This window comes from Lagopus muta, chromosome 1 (assembly GCF_023343835.1).
Source record: "Lagopus muta isolate bLagMut1 chromosome 1, bLagMut1 primary, whole genome shotgun sequence".
NCBI classification, from domain to species: domain Eukaryota; kingdom Metazoa; phylum Chordata; class Aves; order Galliformes; family Phasianidae; genus Lagopus; species Lagopus muta.
The window spans coordinates 139,811,319-139,835,251 of NC_064433.1; the positions used below are offsets into that span (position 1 = coordinate 139,811,319).

Here is a 23,933-nt window from a genome sequence, read left to right on the forward strand (position 1 = left end):
GCTTTCTGTCTATGTGAGAAGTCTCCATGTATACAAACGCAAAAGCACACCCGTATTTCATTTATAGCACAAGGAAAAAAAAAAAAAAAGATAAATATAATGATGAGTTTACAAAGAAATCACTGTAGTGTAGCAATCACACTATCTTGAAAGTGTTTTATTGGAAGCATGTGCTGTCCTTGGCTCAAGTAGATCTCCAGTCCATCCTAGATCTGTAAAAATCATCCTGATGAGTGACTGATGTTCTTTTGTGCTATACCAGTAACATTAATCAACGTTTCAATATGTTAAGTCTGAAAGTCTAAGTTGCTTCCTTTCCCATGTGGCTGCTCCAAATGAGCAATCATTCTTGTCATTCTCCCATATCCAAAATTAGCAAAATATGTGCACGAATATTAGAAATGTTACCAACGTGGAAAGACAGGATTGTAGCCTGCAATGGCTGCTGCAAGTGGCCAAATGTGGAAGAAACTGTGGTGCTGCCCTAGATACAGAACCTTCTAGAGTTCCCGAAACAGAGAACTTTGGCTATAAAACTCAATGCATCCGTAATTTCAAAGATCTAAATAAACATCTTGCTGATATTGAGTCAGGCCCAGACTATTAAGATCTAGTTTGTTTACACTGTCATTTTGGCTTTGGAAACTGTGTATTTGTTCCTTTCTGTCCATTTTAATTGCTAGTTTTCTGAATGTGATTTTGTCAAGTGTTTCACATTTTCCTTTTTTTCTTTCCTCTTTTTTTCTTTTTCTCTTTTTAGATTCCTTCCTGGACAAGGATTGGTACTATATCCACAGATAGGAGACAAACTGGATATTATATGCCCAAAGGTGGACTCTAAAACTGTTGGCCAGTATGAATATTATAAGGTCTACATGGTTGATAAAGACCAAGCAGATAGCTGTGCTATTAGAAAGGACAATACACCTCTACTCAACTGTGCCAAGCCAGATCAAGATGTTAAGTTTACCATCAAATTTCAAGAATTCAGCCCTAATCTCTGGGGCCTGGAATTTCAGAAGAACAAAGATTATTACGTCATATGTAAGTTCAAAATAACAGTCGTTCATTCTTTATATTATCATTGTTTGTTCCTTTGTATTTTGCCTCATTTGCTATAAGCAAACCAAGAAGACTCCTAATGGGTTTGTATTTTTTTACCTGAAAATATTTTCTTGGCAACATGTTTTGATATTACTGCTAATTTTCATAGGGCCTCTGCCTTTTTTTTCCTTGATTTGTGCAAATCAAATCAGACTGTACTTCTATGCCTGCAAAGAGCTGCTCCTTTAGCGCACAATATCATGTCCTGTATTCACACTGAAAGGTTGTGTGCAGCTTTTAAAGCTGGAGAGAGACTTTTTATATGGTCTTATAGTGACAGTACAAGGTGGAATGTTTTAAAGCCAGAAGAGGGGAGATTTAGTTATATGTTAGGTAGAAATTCTTTATTCACAGGGTGGTGAGGCACTGGAACAGTTTGCCCTGAGAAACTGTGGATTCCCCATCCCTGGAGGTGTTCAAGGCCAGGTTGAATGGGAACCTGGATATTCTGATCTGGTGAAAGGCAACCCTGCCCATGGCAGGGAGGTTGGAACTGGTTGGTTTCTGAGGTCTTTTCCAAGCTAAGCCTTCCTGTGATACTATGCATTGGCTGATCTGCATTTACAATGAAGTCACCTACTAGTATGTCTTATTTCTCCCATCTTCTTGAAACTGGATTGTTCAAATAGGCTGATAACTCATGTAATGTCTGCAACATTATATATTTCTTCTTTTCTTAGTTTAAATTATTGGTAATTTTACCAGTGCACTAAGTAAGTACTTCAAAAATGGGAATGGAAATGCTTTAAATATAAATTAATTCTAGTTGCAGTCATAGTGGAACATGCTGTGTCATTATGTGGAATACAAGTTGTGTGTCATAGAAACAAAGTAAGAATTCATGGTATTTAATATATATAGAAATAACATATTTTACTAAATAACAAACATGGGAGATATAAAACACTGCTTGCTTTTTAAGGTTTGACAAAGTGATCACTTAACTCAGTTTAGTCAGGGAGTAAATAAAAACCTGATGCTACTTACATAGCATTTAGCTTTGTCAAAGTTCCCACTGAAATCTAGTTGGATTTACTGGAGTAAGATTAGATGCTGAGAGATAGTTGTCTGAAATGCCACAGAGAGTGTGCAGCATAAAAATGGCCATTCTCAAATCATTGGTTTTGATGGTGAAATACATTATTGAGTTCTAGTTTTTAGAAAACTCACAACAAACCAGCTATAATGGAGTAAATTGCACTGTTACAGTTATTGCTTGAAAACTGTGGGCACAAACAGGGCTTTCTGTCATACTGTCAGTTCTGTCTTAACCATGTCATGGATTTACCCACAGAATTATCAAGTACGAGTCATTTTCATTAATTTTGTATAATTATTTCATTACAGCAAGAAGACATAATAGACGTTGCGCTTTCTGAAGCGAGAGTTTGGTTGATAGAATTTGCTGAGACTTCAGTCTAATGCCTCAAATGTCACACTGGCCTTGCAATAATACCGGACTGCCTTAGAATATTACCTTCTTTGCCCAATTTGGCATAAACGAATTACTGATTTATCATGTATTGCTAGCCTACTAACTCATCTGAAGCAGAATACCTGTACATTTCAATAGGTTGAAAAAAAAAAGCCATGGTAATCCAACCATCCTTAAACTAAAACTCTCTGGGCTTTTTTTTGTTTGTTTGTTTTTCATGGAAGAAAGCAACATAATCAAAATGCCCTCAAAAACATGAAGAGGAGCAGGAAACTAGGCTGTGTCTCAGCTAGGACACTACAGAGACACTAGGACTAGACAGCATTTTAACAGTTTGTGTTCAGAAGCTTATGACCTAGTACATACAGCCTTGTCAGATACAAGTTCTGGTAGTCAGGTTGTTTACTGTCTTTTTTTAAGTAATACAATGCATCTTAATCATGTACGCAAATTAGCCCATAAATCATTTGTGTAAGTCCTTATTACCAGACCTGTAAATCACCAGCTGTGCTCAGACCCGAATGAGAAGTGCACCCCATCTCCCTCCCACTGACTCAGAAGCACAAACACTGCTCCCCTTTCTTCTCTTTCCTTTCTGTTTGTTTGGGAATTTTGTTGGTTTTGTTGTTGATGTTTGGAGTATTTGGAGGTGAGGGGGATTGCTTTGAAGCGAATACATCAGTGCATTTTATACGCCAGCTTTTGATTTTGAGGTATTCTTGAATCTTGTATTCCCCTGAGTAAGGGGCATCAAACAGCCTGAGATGCCAGTTTACTGAGTCCAGCATTGGTTCTGCGCTGGCTGTGGCTGTCTTATGCTGCTTATGCAGGCATGCTGCTGTCAGCCCTTAAGTTCTCTGCATTGTCATGAACCCTTATCATCTTGCCATTATTTGAAACCATGGTATGTTTTTTGTTGTTGTTGTTTTTTCTTTTTTTTTAATCTAATTATATGTGGTTTGTGAAGCTGTATTATACAGTAAAATCTCTATTTACGTTAAGGTGTTAGTCATTTTGGGAGCCTTTAAGTAACAAAGCAGAGGAGTTATAACACAGGATAAAGAAGCTTCCTGAACCCTGTGTGCCTTTAGGGAAATGTGATTGTACATGAATTCTTCAAGCCATAATTTTTATATCACTTAGATGTATTCATGACAGATATAGTAGAAGAACTTTTCTACTCACTTCTTCCCTGGGTCTAAGCATATAAAAGATGTAACTTTTCTCATTCCCCATTTCACTTTTTTTTTTTTTTTTTTTTTTTTAAAGTAGAAATGATTGTAAGTTTCAGATACTTCTTTTCATATTTAATGGTATTTTAGTCCCAAAATAAGCTAAATCTAATCAATTTCTTGCAACAACAGCAGGGCAATATACTTCTCAGTATACAGGTTCCAGTATTCAAAGAGTTAATTCTGTGAATTGTGGTACTTAGAAAGATGATACTGAATAGTATTGTGTAAGGGAATAAGTGATGTAACAGAATGTCCTTGCTTTTCATTTCTTTACCATCATCAGTTTTTGGTTCCTGGGAAACTAATAGATTCATTTTCCAATAGCTACATGATCTCTTTTCAGCAGAAGGTCAAATGCCCTTGAGATCATGGATATATTAATGTTAGATTATCTTAAAATATTCAACCATTTAGCCAACATATCATAAGTCTCTAAGGAAATCCTTAATCAAATGCATGAAGATACACCATGCCAAACAACATAAATACCTGTGCAAAGGGCAAAGTTAAGCGGAACAAGGGTACGTAGGTTTGAAATTCTAATGTTTGCACCAAAAAATCCTTTTATGTCTTTGTGTGCTTTAGGAATGAATTATAGTTTTCTGCTGTGTGGATTGCTCAGAATGAATGGGGACTTCCTTGATTGTAGGAGATGGCTCTGCAAGTTTGGGTTATTGTGTAATTGCTTCGGTACCACTCAGCTGCAGCATTTCTTCTATGGGTAGATGTGGTAGAGCAGTACAGGCATATGCACTGTGCCAAAGATGTTTTGTTATGGTGTATAGGAATTGTCCTGATCTCTTCCTGACAAACTTGGCCTTTAGTCACAGGGTATGGGGAGAGCTGCAGTACGCTGAGTTTGCAATGATGGAGTGCCTCAGGGAACCCTGCAAGAAGCTGCACAGCCTGAGGGAAAGGAGTGCTGTGCTGCCATTTGCCTTCAGACCACTGTCACGCTTCTAAGATAGTTTGACCAAGCAAGCCCGTCCTCTTCTCACTTCATCTCCTCTATACAAAATGAGGGTTATATGCCAGCACCATCAGTGTAAAAAAAATCATGCATTGCTTAAAATGAAATTTTACCTGCTCAAAATTTGTTTGCTGAAATTGTGGATTTTTTTGGTCAGTGAAGAATATTTGGGATTCAGGGAAGGGCTGCAGAATGGTCCTGCAAAAGGTTTCTCTAAAGTGCTTGCTCTGCCTGCAACTTCATTAGCCAAGCTTGCTGAGCTAGTGATGTTCATTGGCTTTGACACTGGCAAAATGCAATATACAGCTTTCCTTAAATGTTTTTTTGTCAATTTTTTTTTTTTCAAATGACCCGCATACATAAATGGCCTCTGGCTTAAATTAAAAAATATATGTATTCAACTTCTGACTGATTTAAAGGGCTATACTGCCTAGCAGTGCTTTGTTTTGGATAAATTCTTTTAATAGCGTGGTGGCTTTTAAAATGGAAACAGTTGTTCTGAAACTTTAGCATTAGCTGGGTTTAAAAATTCACAAAGCTTTTATGTTTTCACTTTGTCATTCTGTTACAATTAAAGGGCAATAACTGTCTGAGGAAGAACACATTAAAGGACAATATAGATTGCACCCTGAAATACAGCCCAGTTGGGAAGAATAAATGTCTTTGCATGGCCAAATAGATTTACATTAAAATGCTATTTTAGTATTCTGACCAAACACCAGCTAATCTGCCTGGCTGGACATTCTGACACCTCTTTGAGATAGGATTCACTCTTCATTCCCATTGCTGCAAACACCCAGCAAGAGGTACCCTGAAGAAAACAGTAAATTTTCCTTTGTTTTGAGGTTAATTCTCAACTAGCTAAAACTGGGACAAAAACAGTATTAAAGTTTCAATTTTATTTCTTTTGCAATACAGACATTACAGATGCTTTTTTAAAAAAAGACAGTACAGCTCAGCAGTCAAATGTTACTTATTTTTTGGTGGGGCTTATAGTATTAAGGAAAGCCTGTGTGATAATAGCCACCCTGATTTCAGTTGCACAAAGATCCATTTTTTTCTTTCCTTTCTCTTCCTCCTCCTTCAGCAAATTAGATAAATGATTCCTTAGTGTAAAATGATATCCAGAGGTCAGTCGCTGACTTTGCTGAGAGTCTTTTAAGGGATATATCAGCAATGCCACTTAGCTCTTGTTGAATTAAATATAAATACAGCTCATACAAATAATATTATTGGAGAAGAAAATCAGTGTCTGTGCAGCTTCAGATTTCTAACAGTGTCTAAGACCTACAGGATTAATGGAATCATGGCCCTCTGGGGTTTTGTCCCAGACCACACAGATCTTCTTGTAAGAGAATAAGGCAATTTTAGATTGATGGACTTTGTTCATATTTAGTGCCATTACCTAGGCAATACCGACCGTTTATCTCCTTTAAAGTAGACAGAGATAGTTGAGCAGAAAATCTGTTATTTCTTTATTCCTTAGGGAGGGAAATGAAAGATAGGAATGCTCAGTGTGTTAATTGATGGTATGTTATGAAAAAATACATTTATTCTTCCTCCACATCCCCCAGGTATTCTGAATCAGATGAAAATGAAGAATAATTATTTGTGAGGAAGAATTGTTCAGGAAGTACTCAAGAATTAAACAGGATTTAAAATTTCACAGGAAGCTATTTAATGTTTTTAGTCACTTTGCTGATTTTATTAGTTTCCTATAAACAATTTATACATACTGAAAATACAGTACATTAACAAAGAAAAGCACAATATTCTCACTTAGAAGTCTTTATATGTATGTATAGTACACATGGTACAGTATTACAATAGTTTGCAAAAAAAAACCCAACAACTTAAGCCCTGGTCCTCAACGGTTGTATATATTCTTACATTTACATATATATGTTTGATAGGACTATCTGCAGCAGGAGACGGTAGGGATGAACATGTGTTTTATATGCTTTATATTCAGACTATAAGTAACTGTTTAAATAGTGGGGATGTACTGTGAAGAAATACACAATGCTATGAGGAAACTACTATGATCTGAAACTGAGAAATACACCAGCATACTGAAACTCATTTAACTTTCACTTCAGTTAGGTGATGAGCATGCATGTGTCAAAGAGTGATCAGTCTTTCTTGTATGCTGTTGCTTACAACATATCTTTGTTACAGTATTTTAATTCCTGAAATAAAAGACCAGGAAAATGTAAGCATTTATTAAGGCTTTAATGAAACTGTTTTAAATATTTGAGATCATTTTTCTCTTTGAAGTCTTTACATAGTTGAACTGATGGGAAATGTATTTTTGTCTGAGAATTGAATTAGCCAAAGCACAGGATTGAAATGGCTGAAAACAGGGTTAAATGTCAGTTTATATTTTCTTTCCTGATTTTACCCAGTCCTGAAAACTTTGGAGGAAGAGTATTTCAGGATTAATTTCTGAAGTCCAACTATAAAACTGAGCCCTAAAGGGCAGTCTTCAGTTGCTTTTTTTCAATCTCAAAGAAATCTTGCAAATATTTTTTTGTGAGTAAAACCGGGATTAAGCTTCAGGTTGTCTTAGTAGTACTTGGAGAACAGTTTCTGCTAAGCTGATAAGCCTGGTTTTAAAAGCATGTTCAGGCCTTTGTTAGCAGAATTAGTTGATTAGATGACAGAAAAAATAACTAAACTGCAGCAGCAGACTTGTCTTTATGCTCACTGATGTTCTGTAAGAGAAACAACTTTGAAACTGAATCCTGACAGGGAAACTGAGAAGGAATTGTTTTTCAAATATTCTGTGTTAGCAAGTAAACGCATTAGACTGCTATGGTGCAGTTGTTCACAAAATCACAGAATGGTTGGATTTGAATGGCATCTCCCCAAGTAGGATCAGCTACAGCAGGCTGTTCAGGATCATGTCCAATGATGGAGACTCTGGAGCCTGCCGGGACAACCTGTTTGAGGCTCACAGCTAAAAATGTTTTCTTAAGTTTAAATAGCATTCCCAGTATTTCAGTTGGTGCACATTGCCTCTTTTCCTGACACTACTGAAAGCAGCTTCAACCTTTATTTCTTACTCTCCACAGCAGGTACACACATGTATAATATCCCCTTGAGCCTCCCCTTCTCCAGGCTGAACAATCCTGGGTCCTCACCCTCTTCTTCAGTCCCTTCATCATCTCTACAGTCACTTGCTGGATTTTCTCTGCAACTTTCTATCCTTTCCACAGTGGGAAGCCCAGGCCCAGCTGCAGCTCTCCAGATGTCTCAACAGGATTGAATACTTGCAAGGGATCATCTCCCTAGACCTAATAACAGCACTCTGCCTAGTGCAGCCTTACGGGGTTGTTGGCCATCTTTGCTGCAAGGGTGCATTGCTGGCTTGTGATTGATTTGGTGTCCACCAGAACCCCCAAGGCCTTTTCTGGAGAGCTTCTTCCCAGGTGGTTACCTCAGCTTGTGCTGCAGCTCTATGATTCCACCTGTATTCCAGAGTCTGCCATAGCAGAAATAGTAGAAGAATCAAGACATTAGTGTTGTTAAAGAAAAGAGCTAAATATCCTGTAGCACCTTGAAAATTCATATTGCTTTTTTCAGCAATGTTCCCTCGTGAAGTTATTCAGAAGTTTTTTAAAAGTTCTGTGCACAAACAATCATGCAGCAATCAAAACATTGCTTAACTTCTGATCATCTTTGCCAAGAGTGCAGTCATCCAATAGTATCATAATTGATCTCAGTACTGAGGTGCCAAACTCTGTGTTGCTGAAGGATAGTTAGATGATGTAAATAGCTTTTTGTGTTTTGCAATAAAGCACACTTTTGTTGTGCTTGATGTAAAAGTGGGAGATGAAGGTATTCTTTTATTGGAGCAAACATGTGGAAAATTGCTCTAGATTGTTATAGTACAGAGCATCTCCCCTGAAAGGAATGAGGTTCATCTATAGGGCAAACTCTGACTGTGGCATTTTATTGAGGTTACTGCTGGACTCTGTGTGGTCAAAGCAAATAACGTCATGTCCATCTAAACTGTTATAACCATGAGACCGATGCATTTTCTCATCCATAGTGTTATATTCTGAACTGTCACTTGGCATTAACTCAGTCAGTGGTGAAGTCCTACCACCTAGAGATGAACTCTGCCTCAGAATGATGTTTTCCACTTCAGTGCTACTCGTATAGCAATTACTGGGTCATTAATATCATTGCATGCAATTAGTGACAGTAGAACGAGCAAGAGGTTTCTTATTTATTTAATATGAACTTTCACTATAACCCTTTCTTATCCAAGTACTGCAGACCGAAACGTGAGATTTTCAAGGCAGATGAGCATCTTCGAAGAGTAATGGGTAGAGTTCATATGACACAGAATATAGATCCTCATTTAATATTAAACCCTCTGATTTTGTTTCGTGCAAGGCCACTCGTCATTAGTGACAATCAGTGTAACTTGAATGGTAGCTAATTGTGTTAGTTCTGTTCAGCTGAAGCAGAGCTCACTGTGGTAGTGAGAAGGTATTCTCATCCATGGGAGCCTTTTGCCAGCAGTGTGCTGGGAGAAAGAATAAACTATATAAAAAACACTGCTCATGGCTTGTGAAATTAACTAGCTAGTAATCTGCTTTAGATGTATACATTCTGATATACACTGAATATATCATAATTAGTGGGCTTACATCTGCCACAGTTTCTTCAGTGCTCACAAATATATAATTTGTTTATGTAAACTAGAATCAACCATGTGTACAGTAGATCATTATCTGAAAACATTTCTCAGAGTATGTGAATGTACAACTGAAATACTTTCAGAAATGCTTAGCTGTAATCAAAGACAAATTGTCATTCGTAGTGGTACAATGTTGAGATGCTTTTATTTTTTTTTCATCATCTGTAAATCTTCCTGAAAGAAAAGGGACACGACAGCAGTGAAACAAGTAGGCTTTTGCTGTGGATGGGTGGATGCTGTGACCTTCTGTATTGGATAATAATGCAGCATATAGTGTACAGTTTAGTACGCTTAAGTTGTGGTGTTCCTTAACCAAGAGATAATGTGGTGCTGTTTTTAAAATTATAGGCAGCAGAAACCAGTTAGAGCTCACAGCTTCTTTGGTGCACGTTGCTCATTGCCTCTTTTTCCCTTAATGGAAAGTCTTTGTTTCAAAAATGAAATGAAATGAAATGAAATGATTGTATTCTTCCTGTACCTGTACTCTTGTTGTGTGATGCCATGTCCACATGGAATTAATAGAGTCATTCTGAGTATAGGAAAGGAGGGAAACTGTGCAAGTACTCTCTCCTTATTTTGTGCTTAATTCTTTGATATTTAGGTGTTCTTTTTTCAGTCAGGCAATGTGAGACTCAGTAAGGAGAATCTACAGATTTCCAGAGGAGTTCCTTTAATTAAACAGTTGTCATTTACAAGGTAAATAAAAAGGCATTTTAAAGTACGTTGTACAGTACAAACCGGTTGGCTCTGTCTTGGTTGTGTCCCCTACACTTCACCCTCAAAGAATTAAACAGTAAAAAAATATACCCCGCTCTTGTCATATGAATATAAGTGGAGAATTTTAGGGAAAATTTTATAGAGAACCCTATTATCCACAAGTCCGTTCAAATTACAACCAGTCACACCATTTGCATTTGGACAAGATACATTTCAGAGTAGTAGTTAGGGAAGTGAATCACCGAATTCCACTGTGGAGCCTTTGCTTTCTTCCAGGCAAGAAGAGGCCTGTTTTTTATTTTACTTCATTTTGTCTGGCTTTATTTGAATGAGATGGGCATTGCTTCTTACTTGCTGTGCAGAGTACAGTTTGTGGATCCATTTTAGATAGCAAATTGGACAGATGCAACGTAGGACATAATTTAAGAAATGATGAGATATGAAAAAGAAGAGAAAATTCTTCTTGTCCTTCATTCATGTAGCAGTTTTGCCTCATGTGGAGAGTGGGAAAAAAGGCTGGCTGCAAGAGTATTTAGAACACTCCATAATATTTAGTTTAAGAGAAATTGTATGTTAATTTGAAAAATATATATATATATAGAATAAAATTGAACCAGTGGGAGTTTCTGGATGGTCTTTAGGTTGAGAAAGTCCTCATGAAATTCTGCTGCCACTTTGATGTTGTAAGGAGGATGAACAGAAAACAGAGGTGTTAAAAATATAAAGAAAGATGACTGTTAAAGTGTATTTTGATTATAGATGTTTAATGATTGTTTTGGTATCCTATAGTAGGAAATATTAATTGAGCAAATCCAGCTAGGTTGGTTTTGGTTTTTTGTTTTGTTTTGTTTTAGTTTTTTTGTTTGTTCATTTGTTTCAGTTTATTTAAAGATCTTCTCTTTGTTGCTGTAAGATCAGGAGTAAAAGTAGGACTCAATTGCGTTGTTCAAGCACAAAGAGTTAAACAGAAGAAGTCTCCAGCCTGCAGATAGAAATGTAGGCAACATTCTCACAGTAGTCTGTGCAAGTGCTCCTAATGCATTGAAATGTTACCGCTTACAGTAACATTGTCCGTGTTTCAGACCGCTCGTAGTTACATACTGGGAGACATTTTCATTCTAAAGCAAGAAATGGAAGTTTCATTGTCAGTCTGAACTTTTGTAACTAGAAACAAGGGCAGACCGTTAGTTACTAGTGGTTTAAATTTGCGTACTTACCTATTTTTTCTCTTTAAACTTTATGCAGCTCATCCAACACCATGTATTTGCCAAACTACCTGTTCTTTGGTGAGTGGCCTGAACAATTTTTTGTACGGCTGTCTCAGATCTCTGTGCAAATCTGGCATTGCTACTAAGTGAAAAGAGAGAGAAAGAAAAAAAAAAAAATTCATTTAATTAAAACACTCTATTACCTCAGATGCCTTGTTCTTCATCCCTGGCTAGTCTAGAAACAACCTCTGTGTTGTGATCTGTGATTTGTGGTTTCTCAGTGTGTGATTTCTTGTGTTCTTAAACCTGTCCCATAAATTTAGATAATTTATGGGAAAGAAGAATTATTTATTCTGTGCTTTACTAAGAAAGTCATTAAAAGAACTGAAAGCAGATGAAAGCAGTCAGAGCATGAATACATGATGCCTGGCCAAAATAGTGTACTATTACTTAATACAATTAAAAAAAAAAAAAAAACACCTCAAAAGCTTTACATGTTCTTAAAAATCCTGTGACTGTACATTAGATCAAGTGTAGCTTTGTATTAAGAATAACTTCCTACTACTGCTGGATCTATAGCTTCTGTGACTTTTTTTTCCTGCAACGTGTAGGCTTTTCCATTCTAAGCACGGAAACAGCACAGCTGAGAACGAGCGTAGATGGATAGAGTTTTTATGTTTTATTTAGCTCTGCTTTTGAGAAACCTATTTTCTGATGCTGGCTTTGAGGAGAATCTAAGATAAAGGATGTTGACAGTCACTACTATTAAAACAGTACTGATCTAACCCAAAGAAACCTGTAATTCTCTCCTTCCCTCTTAACAGATCCACACCAGCAACAATTATTTCTTATTTTGATGCGCTGCTGAATGGCTTATGTTGTCCACACACATTAAACCAGTTTTTCCCTAACCCACAAGCTGAGATCACTTATTCTTTCCTATAGTCTGTGGCTTAAGGTTTGTTTAATTTTCACAAATTATGTATGATGGTCCAAATTTCCCTCCTCAGGCATGTAGTTTATTTCATATCCACGGTGCAGAAATACATGTGTTATGAAGTTGTTGGTTTAAAGGATGTGACATTTAATTTGGCAAGTGGGTAATGTTTTTCGCTGTCCTAAAGCGTAAAAGTACAGATAATTGTGACAGAATTAAGTGGTTGAGGTTTTAGTTTACTGGTGTTTCCTGTTAAGTAATTGTGATGGTGTTTTTTAATTTTGTAATCTGTATTTTTAAGAGTGAGGGAGGATGAATTTTTGTTACTGTGCCTTCATTTCTAATCTCTTTGTGAATGAAAAGCTATACAGGCACAAATCCAGCAGCTTAATTCTCCATCTGATTAGAGCAATGTTACCAACCCGATAGGTCGAAAACAGCCAAGATCTGTGCAGTGGCTTAGCCTCCTGGGAGGCAGTGTAATAACAATCAAATGAAGACATATTAAAATGTAATATTACTTCCTCTCCACGGGGACTGTATAAGAATCATAGCCAGGAACTATACTTGTCAGCTGATTCTGTTTTGCTCACTGATTCTCTGCCCCTGCATTTATGACTAATGCATTTCATACAACAATCAGAGCTTGTGAAGTTTTAAAAGCAAATGAATGTAAAGCATCAGTCATTGATTTACATGAGTTCCTTTCTTAACAACAAATGTGTATATATATATATATATATTATGACATACAAACACACACACATACATATATATATATATATATATAATATAGGTATTTCAAAGAAGGGAAAGCAGAGCTGGCATGAAATTCTTTGGTCCAAATGAATTTATTTCTGCTTGTGTTAAATGAGATTATATATTAAGAAAGAGCTTCGTGAAACAGAAAAGGTACAGTTTCTTCTCCAAAGTAAGAGACTGCGTCGACAGACTCTTAGCCATAACTTCATATGAATTCATTTTCTCTTATAGTTGAAAGCCTATGCTTGTATTCCTTACAAAATGACAGTTGAAGTTGTATTCAAGGAATGCAGATACATGGGGTTCGTGTAGATCTCAAACATCATTTTTTACTTACTAATGAAAAAATATCAACTAAAAATTATGATTTTGTCAAAAATTTTAGGGCAATTACAGGGATTTATTTGTAGGTGTGGTTAGACTGTAAATAAGAGTAATGTATTGTGCTTTTGGTAGTGATTAGTTTTGCAGTTGACTCCAATGGAATAGAACAGGTCTCAGAAAATTGGAGGTAGCTATCCATCAAAAGATTAAAAACATTTTGTTACTAATACTTAGTTTTAGTTTCGTATGTATTAATTTTCCTTTAGTTTCTGTATTAATATAAAATAAAGTGTGGGATCCTGAGAAAATTTAATACTCATGAGAAACTTCATAGTAATTATTAATTATTCTTATTAATGTTAACATTTAAGTAGTATCTAGTCTTAGCACAAGGTCATGTGAATGTGAGTAAATTTCTCTAAATATATCCATATTTGGACCTAAAAGTTTAAAAAATGCTCTTTTATTTATACACATGTATGTAAAAATAAACTGCAAGGGGGTTCTAAAATTTGATCGTGTAAACAATTGGAGAGTAGCCTTTCCCTCTTAACATAACATAAGGATCTTGTGTTATGTTTCTGTGTTCATACCCAAATCTGTATCACAGACACTTTTCTTTCTCTTTTTTTAATACCACATCAGTATAAGCAGAGATCCAAGTACAGCATTACTTTTCTGCAGAACTGTGAGTGTAATGGAGGCGTTTGGATGGTAGCAAGTATAATTTTCACTTGAAGATCAATATAAAAAGACAGTGGCAAGCATTTGAGGAATATTTTGTACTTGTTCCCTTGTTTGACTTTTGCGCACTATACTGTCAAGGGGTATTAGCAGTGTGAAACTGTTTTCTCTGATGTCCCAGATTACTTCTCCCTCTCTGTGTCATTTTTCAAAGCTTAGAAGTATGTGTTTAAAACTACCCACATTCTTCCTGGTACGCTAGGGATATATGAGGTTATATTTCGATAGTCTTAATGAATTTTGAAAAATAATTTCCTCCAGTGGCCTTGGGTAATTGTCAGTTTAATTACAGGGAAAAGCTGAGATGGAAACTTTGCTTTGTCACTGAAATACTCCTCTTTGAAAATTCTCTGTTCCTCAGGATGTAGCGCTCTCTACTCTGAGCTATAACATAGGCTTTCAGAAAACCCCTTGAAGAACTGTGGAAAAAGTGAATACTTCTGCAAATTCATTCATCTGACATCAAAGCTATGAAAGCATTCTTTTAGCAAGCAAGTGAGGCAGATTGAACTCTCACAAGCACACAACCAGACTCATTGTATGTTTGGTCTCTCTCATTTGGAGACTGTATTTGAAGTAATTTTGCATTCTTTTTGCTGTCTTACTTTCTTATTTCTGTACTGAGGTCAGACTGCATCCTCTGCATCTTATTGAGATCTCCTGCTCTGTAGGTTAAATGGATAGGCCTTTAAAGAATAAAAAGACATTGATGTTCAGAAGAAGCAGCACTCTATTCAATTAAAATCAAGAAAAAGGTGGTTAAAGAGCTGTGAACCCCCATAGCCTAGATTAAAAAGCAAACGAAGAATTACAAAAAAGGAAGACAAAGTCAGTGTTTATTAGTTGTACTTTCAGTTGACGCTCAGCTTTGGTATTTCTATTTACTGCTTTTTTCCCTTGTCCTTGTGCTCTGGTACACTGGCAAATAGGTCATAAAAAACACTTTCAGCAAAGACACATTTGATTTATGTCCAGAACTGGTTCTTAGTATTGATTTTTTTTTTCCCTCTGGAAAAAAACAAAAGAAAACAAAACTATATGTCTCCATTATTTTTTGAGCCTGGCAATACAGTGGCACATTTCAGATCTGTTTTTATCTTAAATTACTCATTGTGCTATTTTATATTTTAGAAGTCTTCCCAAGTCTGAAAAAATCAGTAGTTTAATGTACTTCCCTTGCCATGATTTGAGGGCAAGGGGAGAAGGGGGGGGAGAAAATAAGAGGAACTGGGAAGGCCTGTATACAGGGAAACGGGAATTTTAGGAGAAGAAAGCATGGTTTGGGAAGTTTGTATGGTGGCTGTAATTTGAGTTAGTGACAAAAGAGGCAGGAGTGGAACAAAACCAAGAAGTAGATCAAAGGCTAGGAAGCAGGGTTCAGCAGTATGGGGTTTATATCTTTACAGCTAGAGAGAAGATTAAGAGCAAGAAAAATACTGCCATGGGGCTAGGAAGACATTGTGAAGGAATAAGGAAATATACGTTGAAAGAAAATCCCCAAGGAAGCAGAAAGAGAAGGAGCAAGAATTAAAAACAAAGATCTGAGCAGTTTGAAGCCCTTGTTGAATCAGATCCCTAGCTGAAAAGAGGGAGGCACACATAGAAAAGTGCTGCTTAAGCTGTTTGCCAGAACCACAGCAAGCTCTGCTCTCTCATTTTCCATTTGTTTTCTCCAGTTGGTGGCCTGGTATCAGTGCGTGAGCATGTGTCTGCTTGCTTGCGCATTTGGGGCCTTGCATACATAGGTCCAAGAAATGACAAGAGTGCAGGAGAACACATGGTTTTGGGACCTGTTGGTGGGGGTCACTGAGGGGCTGTTTCCCTGCCTGGCTCATATGAGGTGTCCCCACTGTGTGAGCCTGGCCCAGTCTCTCTGGAGCCACCCCACTGAGGCTTGCTGTGCCAGCATCATGGCTGGGCATCAGCACACGCTGGTGGCAGCTGGGCCTTGGCATGGGTTGTGGTGGCAGTGGTGCCCAGTGTCCAGGAGCTGCCAAAGGGTTTTCTGGCAGCTGACAAGACGTGCAGTCCTCATTGTGGTGGTGATGGTGACTCAAACTGTTGGACTCTCCCCGGAAGCTGTGTTTTGCACACACGTCAGCTTGTAGTGACAGGATTATGCGGGGGTGTGCAGTCCCAGTAAGTGTGGAGATAAGAGAGAACAATATAAATACAGGGGAAAGCACCCGCTTGTTTGCATGAGACGGAAGGTTTTTGTGAGAAGGGAATGTGTGTCCCCACACCAGCCTGCCCCAACAAGGAAGGCTCCTCAATGCTGAGAAAAGTGAGATTGTACTTTCAAATATTAAATGGTTTTCCAATCAGTGCAGAATCTCAGCTTTCACCTGGGTCTTTTGTACGCCTTCGCTTCTTCCAGCAGGAGATTTGTAATAGAGGAAGCAGGTGTAACGTGGTGATTATAAAGATATTGTTGAAAAAAAAAAAAAAAACACCAACAGGGTGAATTTCCAGTGCTTTGCTCCTTTGAGACTGCCAGGGCTTCCCTTTCAGCTGACTGCATTACCTTTTAGCAGGTGCTGTGTTTTCGTCCAAGTCAGCCAGTCAATTGTGTGCAGAAAAAAACTTGCTGGGTAAATTTGAAACCTTGATAACACATTCCTCCATTTGTATGTATTGTACAGCTTACCAATGTATTCATTCCTTTGGCTTTCAACATTTCACAACTTTCCATAGGTCAGCCTGAGCAAGAAGGACAGATCTTGGTAGACTGAAAGATTTCTGCTTTCAGACACTCATGTTCACATTACTTTGCCTGTTGATTTCCTGATTTTATTTTTATTTTATTTATTTTATTTTTTTTTTAATCAGCAACATCAAATGGGTCTTTGGAGGGCCTGAATAACCAGGAGGGAGGGGTGTGCCAGACAAAAACCATGAAGATCCTCATGAAAGTTGGACAAGGTAAAGACCATCTGCTGTTTCATGAAACCACTTTGATCAGTCTCAGTGTCCTTTTAGTTTTCAGGCTTCTTTTGCAAGCGTAGAGCAGTGAGCCAGCTGAGTCTAGTGTGGTTGTTCCTCCCTTACAGTCTGAAAGCAAAGCCTATTTTCTGCTCCTCAGCTACTGACAGATTTCTGCAGGAGGAGGGTTGGTGTAATAAGATCTCTTCACTGGAGAGCTCCCTAGGAGGAAAGGTCACCTGGGAATTACGTGTTTCAGTCATTTTTATTTTCATTTTAAAAACAAAAGCCACAACTGCGCTGTTCAAAATTATTTAAAATGCATGAAAGGAGAGAAGCTAATATTTCTATAGTTTGCTTGTTATGAATTCTGATTACAGAGAGGTTTTTGTTCATTGTCTCTTTTCATATATAGATAACCTATTGTGCAGAAAGAAAGAATTATTCTTCTAAGCAGAAGTTGGTTTAGTAGTCAATCAACTTCCTCAGTTAAAATGAAATGTCATCTGCAAAGCTTTTCTTGCCAATTACAGGAGTCCCTATAGTTTCTGCAGATGGCCTCACAATTTAAACCTCTGAAATAACTAATATAACCATTTTGCTTTAAAAGGAAAATTACATTCTTGTTTCTCCTAGTCCTTTGCATAAAGATTCTTCTGTTCAAAGCTATTCGTGTCTCACAAGATACCTATAGCCGGCTTATAAAACTTAATATCTTCGGGCGCCTAAGCTGCAGTGAGTCGTTTTTCTCTCCCACAGATCCCAATTCTGCAGGGTTACCTCGGAGCACAGACCCAACCAAGCGCCCTGAACAGGAAGCTGGTACAAATGGGAAGAGCTCCACCACGAGTCCCTTTGTGAAGGACCACTCAGGTAGGTACTATGAGGTTTTCCCTTGGAACAGAAAGGCTCTAGCATATTCACCTTTGTTCCCAAATATGGGGATTTTTAAGCATTAAAATGTTGGAAAAGCAAATGTTTTCACACTGAGATGACACAAAAGCCAGTTCTGATGCTCTGGTGGGTAGAACTTTGGAGCTTCTGTTTTTTGCAACAGCTGCTCTTTCCCCTCTTTCTGCAGTAGAAGTTAATTACATCTTGTAAGAGTATCACTCATTTACAGGAAAGTTTTTGGATAGGGCATTCTCTAAGAAGCTTTACGATGGTAAATGCTGCCTTACATTTAGTACTCTGGCAGATGAACGAGTCTTTCTGTCTTTCTCTTCCCGTATGATACATTATCAAGTGGTTCTCGACAGCCATTTATAAAGTTTATTTCAAGACATCTATAATTCATGTCCTGATCTTTTAATTGACCATATAAAGTCTACATATGATTGACCGGTCTTTCACTAAATTTAAAGATTAAAAAACAAACAAGCAAACAAAAAAAAAAAAATCCAAGATAAACAGATGGGGTGGTTCAAAACAAAAATCTTGAGGATGCATTTCAGGTATTATAGGCAAGAAATTGAATAACTTTAAAAACACAAGTTCTCTGGAAGAAAGTTCGGTGAACTGGAAATTTTACAAAGCAAAATTTGCTGATAGTTGATTTTGGGGTTCCCAAAAATGGCTACATATTTTCCTTGCTAGCTCCATCACTTGATATCATTGATATGACAGTTCCTGGGCAGGTTTCAGACATTTCCTGCTGAGGTTCCAGATGTTATGAGGACATAGTATCTGCAGCATTGTTCTACATGTAAGACAGCATCAAGAGAAGGAAGTCAGTTCAGATTTTCAAGTGAGAAGGTCTCAAGTAAATGTTGATTTAATTTCTGTGACAAATAATGTGACAATATTCAACTCGCTATTCAGCAATTGAGCCTTTCCTGACTACCTAATATGTGCTGTTATTTTCTTTTAAATAAATGTAAGATACATAATATAAACAAATATAGTCCGTAAACATTTTGCCCATCGTTCACACTGTCTCAAGCTCTTTTGTTTCATTTGTAAGCATGAGGAGTCCACATAAAGAGACGCTAAGGACAGTTAAATCAATATCGGAAGAATAAAATAGCAGAATTGTGTGACACTAAACAGTACCAGTTGTTTTGAGAATTACTGTTTCACTGCGTTAATTTTCCCTTGCAGTCCTATCCCACCCCTTTCTGCTGCCATGAGCTGGCCAGCATCTGTTAAAAGATGCTGTGTGCATCAAAGGCTGCCTTGTCAGTGCCAGTCCTCACTGCTGATGGATGATGATGTATGAAACAGGGTGGCTTGGGAGCAGCACAAAAGTGAGACCAACAGACACAAAGTCTTGTTTAATATTGATTGCTGACTTCGGCTGTTTGCATTTAGCTATCTAACAGGGTAATTGGTTTGTCAAAGTATAGCTGTCAGTTAATTCTTCTAGCTTTGCTTACTCCACACATTTTTAAGCAGCGTAAACAGGTCACAGGATGGCAATAACTTTTGTCTGTTGTATTTCCATTCTTTCCAGGATCTAGCACAGATGGCAGTAAGGCTGGGCATTCCAGTATACTGGGTTCAGAAGTGGCCTTATTTGCAGGAATTGCATCAGGGTGCATCATTTTCATTGTCATCATCATCACTTTGGTGGTTCTATTATTGAAGTACCGGAGAAGACACAGGAAGCATTCCCCACAGCACACCACAACTCTCTCACTTAGTACATTAGCCACCCCAAAACGCAGTGGCAACAACAATGGTTCTGAGCCCAGTGACATTATCATTCCTCTAAGGACTGCAGACAGTGTTTTTTGCCCCCACTACGAAAAGGTCAGCGGCGACTATGGACATCCAGTGTACATAGTTCAAGAGATGCCTCCTCAGAGTCCAGCAAACATTTACTACAAGGTCTGAAAAACACTCCACTGATTCTGTGGTACAGTTGAGGCGTAGAAGACACTCACTGGTCAAATGCTTTCTGTTGGGGTTTGTGATGACGCCTTGTGCGCTAGCATTGACTCAAGCACAGAGGGAAGAAGGCAACAGCTATTTCTATGAGAGCCAACTCGAGCTGGACAGCTAACCTAGTCTGTAGAATTCCTATCTCAGTGAATTGATATTCACTAAAAGCTGGAAGACTTTTATGTAGAAGATGCCCATTCTGATTGCTGTACTCTTGTTACATTCATCATCCTCAAAGCCATGTGCTGCAGGCCTTCAGGCATGTACAAAAGCCAAGGGAAGATGGAGTGATCTGTGGATGTTAATAGCTCTAGGCATCCTGGGAAGGTGCTGTAGGATATCAAGCTTGAAATACAATCTTCTGACTTTTGTGTGTCTCTCTCAGTGCATACTAGATTTGTCACACAGACCTTGGTGTCTAAGTAACACTTCCTAAAGTTCTCTTGCTTTAGTCCGTCACTGTTCCATTTATTTTTGTTATTCAGGACTCTGCCATCCTTCACATAAGATTTGCTTTCACTCCACCTCCTGAATCACTAATGGAACATTAATGTTTAGAGATGCGTGCTCCATCCATCTGCTACAGCAGCCTCACTTGAATGGGCAATGCATTTTTAGAAATTGTGTCTGATAGCAAGGAGCCTTCCAGCCAAAAAGTTAGGCTGTCAACAAGTCAAGAGTAGGACTGGGTGGTGGAGGGAAGGGCTGACTGTGGTTGTGATTGAATGCTGCTGCCTAAAAATAGAAGCTGGGAAGAAAAAAATCATTTAGGTAGCACAGCACTTTGGTATGCTACGTTTTAAGAGGCAAGTAGGAGACACAATAATACGTTGCAGTGACTTAGAGCTGTGTTTGAAGGAATTCACGGTTATCAAATACCAGTGTGCAGAAAAAAAATAGTACCTTCAATACAGTAGAACAAAGGGGTATTGTTAGGAAATGAACAAGCTTGGAGGGGACAAGACAAGAGCAAGGATATATTAGGGCAGGGCTGTTGCGGTACTGGCAATAAATTATACAGCTTCGAAGCTGTAGCAAAAACGTAGTCTGCTTTGGAAGACTTTTAAGCAGACTCAGCTGCTATACTGTCACATTATACTAAACACAGGGAAAGCATTTAAGAAAATAGCAGAGAGCCAAATCTAACCAAGGTGATTATAAGCCAACGGGTCAAATGAGCTGTAATGCTATCACTGGTAAAGTTTTGGGGAAAAAAACAAACCAAACCTTTCTCATCTCTAAGAGTAAAACAGAATATTTTTCTGACTGAGCCTTTTGACACTTTGGTTTATCCTAGTGCTGTGCCTGCACAGTGCCTGTAGGTACTGTAATGGGCACAGCAGTTAGTTGGTGCTCTGTGGCAAAGTTAAAGCACATATGGCAAACCTCCTGCAGTCCATAAGAATAAAATAAATAAATTATGACACTGAGATGGAGAAGGAAGATATGTCTTATTTATAATAGGTGTATAGAACACAAGGGATACAAAGTGAGAGTTTTTCTTTCTTTCTTACTTTTTTGTTTTGTTTTGTTTTTACTAATACGTGTTTTGAGATTGCACAGAATCTACACCAGAAGATGTGAATTTCATGTGCGGCAATTAAATAGTCTTAACTTGTCATCATTCTACTTATGTATGTGTGTGTATACATGTACATATATATATATATTTATGTATGCATGTATACACATACATTATAAAGAAGAAACCAATTCTGGGGAAAATGACCACTATCCCAAAAAAATGGTAATCAGAGCATATTAAAAAAAAAATAAATCCAAAGTCCTTTAATGGCATCATGTTAGAGAAAATTGGGAAATAGTCGTGAAGTCACATAGGTAACAACAACAAAGTGTGCCGGCATATATATTCTGTGTTGTGTTTTCTCTTGCCTTATGGACTGAAGTGTTCTGTAGATTTCATTGAGATTTGTAGGCGGGGGAGGGGTTCAGGTTAAAGTTTTCTCTTTAGCATGTCTGTTCCCCTACGTCTCCCACCCTGGGGAGGAAATAAGAAAACTCTACTTTTATATGTGCTATGCAAATAGACATTTCTAACATAGTCATGTTACTATGGTAACACTTTGCTTTCTGATTTGGAAAGAAAATGTAGCAACAGCATTTTGGGGTTCTTAGATCTCCGTTGAGCACCTGCAAGAAAAGAAAAAAAAAATCTGTCATAGAAATTATCACTCTCTGTTTCTTGGACCTGAAAATGACGTTGAGATGTTGGTCCAAATGAGAGAAACAAAACAAAAAATCCCAACCCATGGATCTGTGGAAGGTTACCATGGTGACTAACTACACTACATATGTAATTCTTTTCAACAACCCTTCCTTTCTGTGAATCCATCCATACAAGGTTCTCTTGTAAGTCATTAAGATTTTATTTTGGGGGAGGGGGAGGAAGGGGTGGGTTTGCTGATCCTGATTTTTATCAGATTGAACCTATGCTTTATCAGCTGGCTACATTCTAGTTATGTACTAAACTGTGAAAAAAAATAAATCAGATGAATTGCTGAAGAGCAACCTGCAACCAATCGAAAAAAAAAAAAGTGTACTGTGTGTCTGCTTTGTGTCTGGTGCAGAATTATGACAATCTACCAACTGTTCCTTTATCTGACGTTGGTTCAGCTTTGAAAATTACTGTAAATGCCTTGCTTGTATGATCATCCCTAGTCACCCGACCTGAAATTTGCACCATCATGTCTAAGTGAAGATGCTGTAAATAGGTTCAGATTTACTGTATATGGATTTGGGGTGTTACAGTAGCCTTATTCGCCTTTTTAAATAAATCTCAATTTAAAAAAAAAAAAACGAAAAAAAACACGTGAAAACAAGAAAAAATGGCTTTTCTTAACCAGATTGTGTATATAAAGCAATGTTGGTTTTTTATAAAGTCTGAGCAAGATGTTTTGTATAAAATTTGAATTTTGCAATGTATTTAGCTACAGCTTGTTTAAAGGCAGTGTCATTCCCCTTTGCACTGTATTGAGGAAAAAAATGGTATAAAAGATTGCCAAATTGCCGCATATTTGTGCTGAAATTGTGTACCATGAATATTTATTTAAGAATTTCTTTGTCCAGTTTGTAAGTAACACAGTATTATGCTTGAGTTATAAATAATTTCTTCTCTTTTTTTTGTTTTGTTTTTCTTTTTTTTGTCGTTGTTGTTTGTTTGTTTGTTTTGGGTTTTTTTTTGTTCTGTTTTTAAAATAGCCGGTAATAAGTTTGAAATCTGCTTTAGTTCCACACTGCAGTTAGCTCCCAGAAAATGAAAATTATGAAAAATCACATTCCACGTCTGTTTCAAACTGAATTTGTTCTTAAAAAAATAAAATATTTTTTTCCTATGGAAACCTTGCCTTCTAAGTATGTTCTTCCTTTTATTTTTGTCATATATTTAAGTAAGAAAGCCATCAAGCATACCTCTGCCAGCCCCTCCTTCCTTTCCTGTCTGTCTCTCCTCCCCCATCTCTCTATCCTGGTTTCACCTGGTTCATAAACAAACAAGCTCCTTACAGCATACTGACTTCTGTTAACCTCCTTATTTTCCAGACTTTTGCTTACACATATCAATGGATTTAAAACACACAGAAGTCAGTGAGTTTGTAGTAGGTACGGTAAACAGCTTGCCTGGATCATATGGGAGGTGAGATTATAAACACACAGATAATTCCTAGAAATTATGGGGAGGATTTATATTGTGGGAAGAGCCAGAGGAAAAGAAAAGAAAACAAGACATGGACAATTCTGGGTGCTGTTGCTGCTACTCATGAAGAGGAGGACCAAGCCTGGGACATTGGGGCTGAGTAAGAAGGAGAAGGAGATGGAATAAGGTGGGAGGAATGGTGAAGAATTAAAAAGAGCATGATGTCAAAACATCTGAGCATGTGTCTTTCAGTGGGGCCATGCAATGTCCTGTCCCTGCTTCACTGCTGTGAATAGGGCACTCTGAAGTCACCCGTTGTCAAAGCCAAG

At 37.6% G+C, this 23,933-nt stretch overlaps 1 protein-coding gene across 1 annotated transcript in view; it reads left to right on the top strand.

Annotated features, from left to right (window-relative positions):
• EFNB2 (ephrin B2) overlaps positions 1–22,168 on the top strand; it is a 43,215-nt gene extending 21,047 nt beyond the window's left edge. The window contains exons 2-5 of the mRNA XM_048959502.1: positions 761–1,044; positions 16,977–17,069; positions 17,829–17,942; positions 19,522–22,168. Of these exons, the coding sequence (XP_048815459.1) occupies positions 761–1,044; positions 16,977–17,069; positions 17,829–17,942; positions 19,522–19,904 (874 nt within the window). The 3' untranslated portion in view covers positions 19,905–22,168. The remainder of the gene's footprint in view (positions 1–760; positions 1,045–16,976; positions 17,070–17,828; positions 17,943–19,521) is intronic.
• Positions 22,169–23,933: the final 1,765 nt, after the last annotated feature.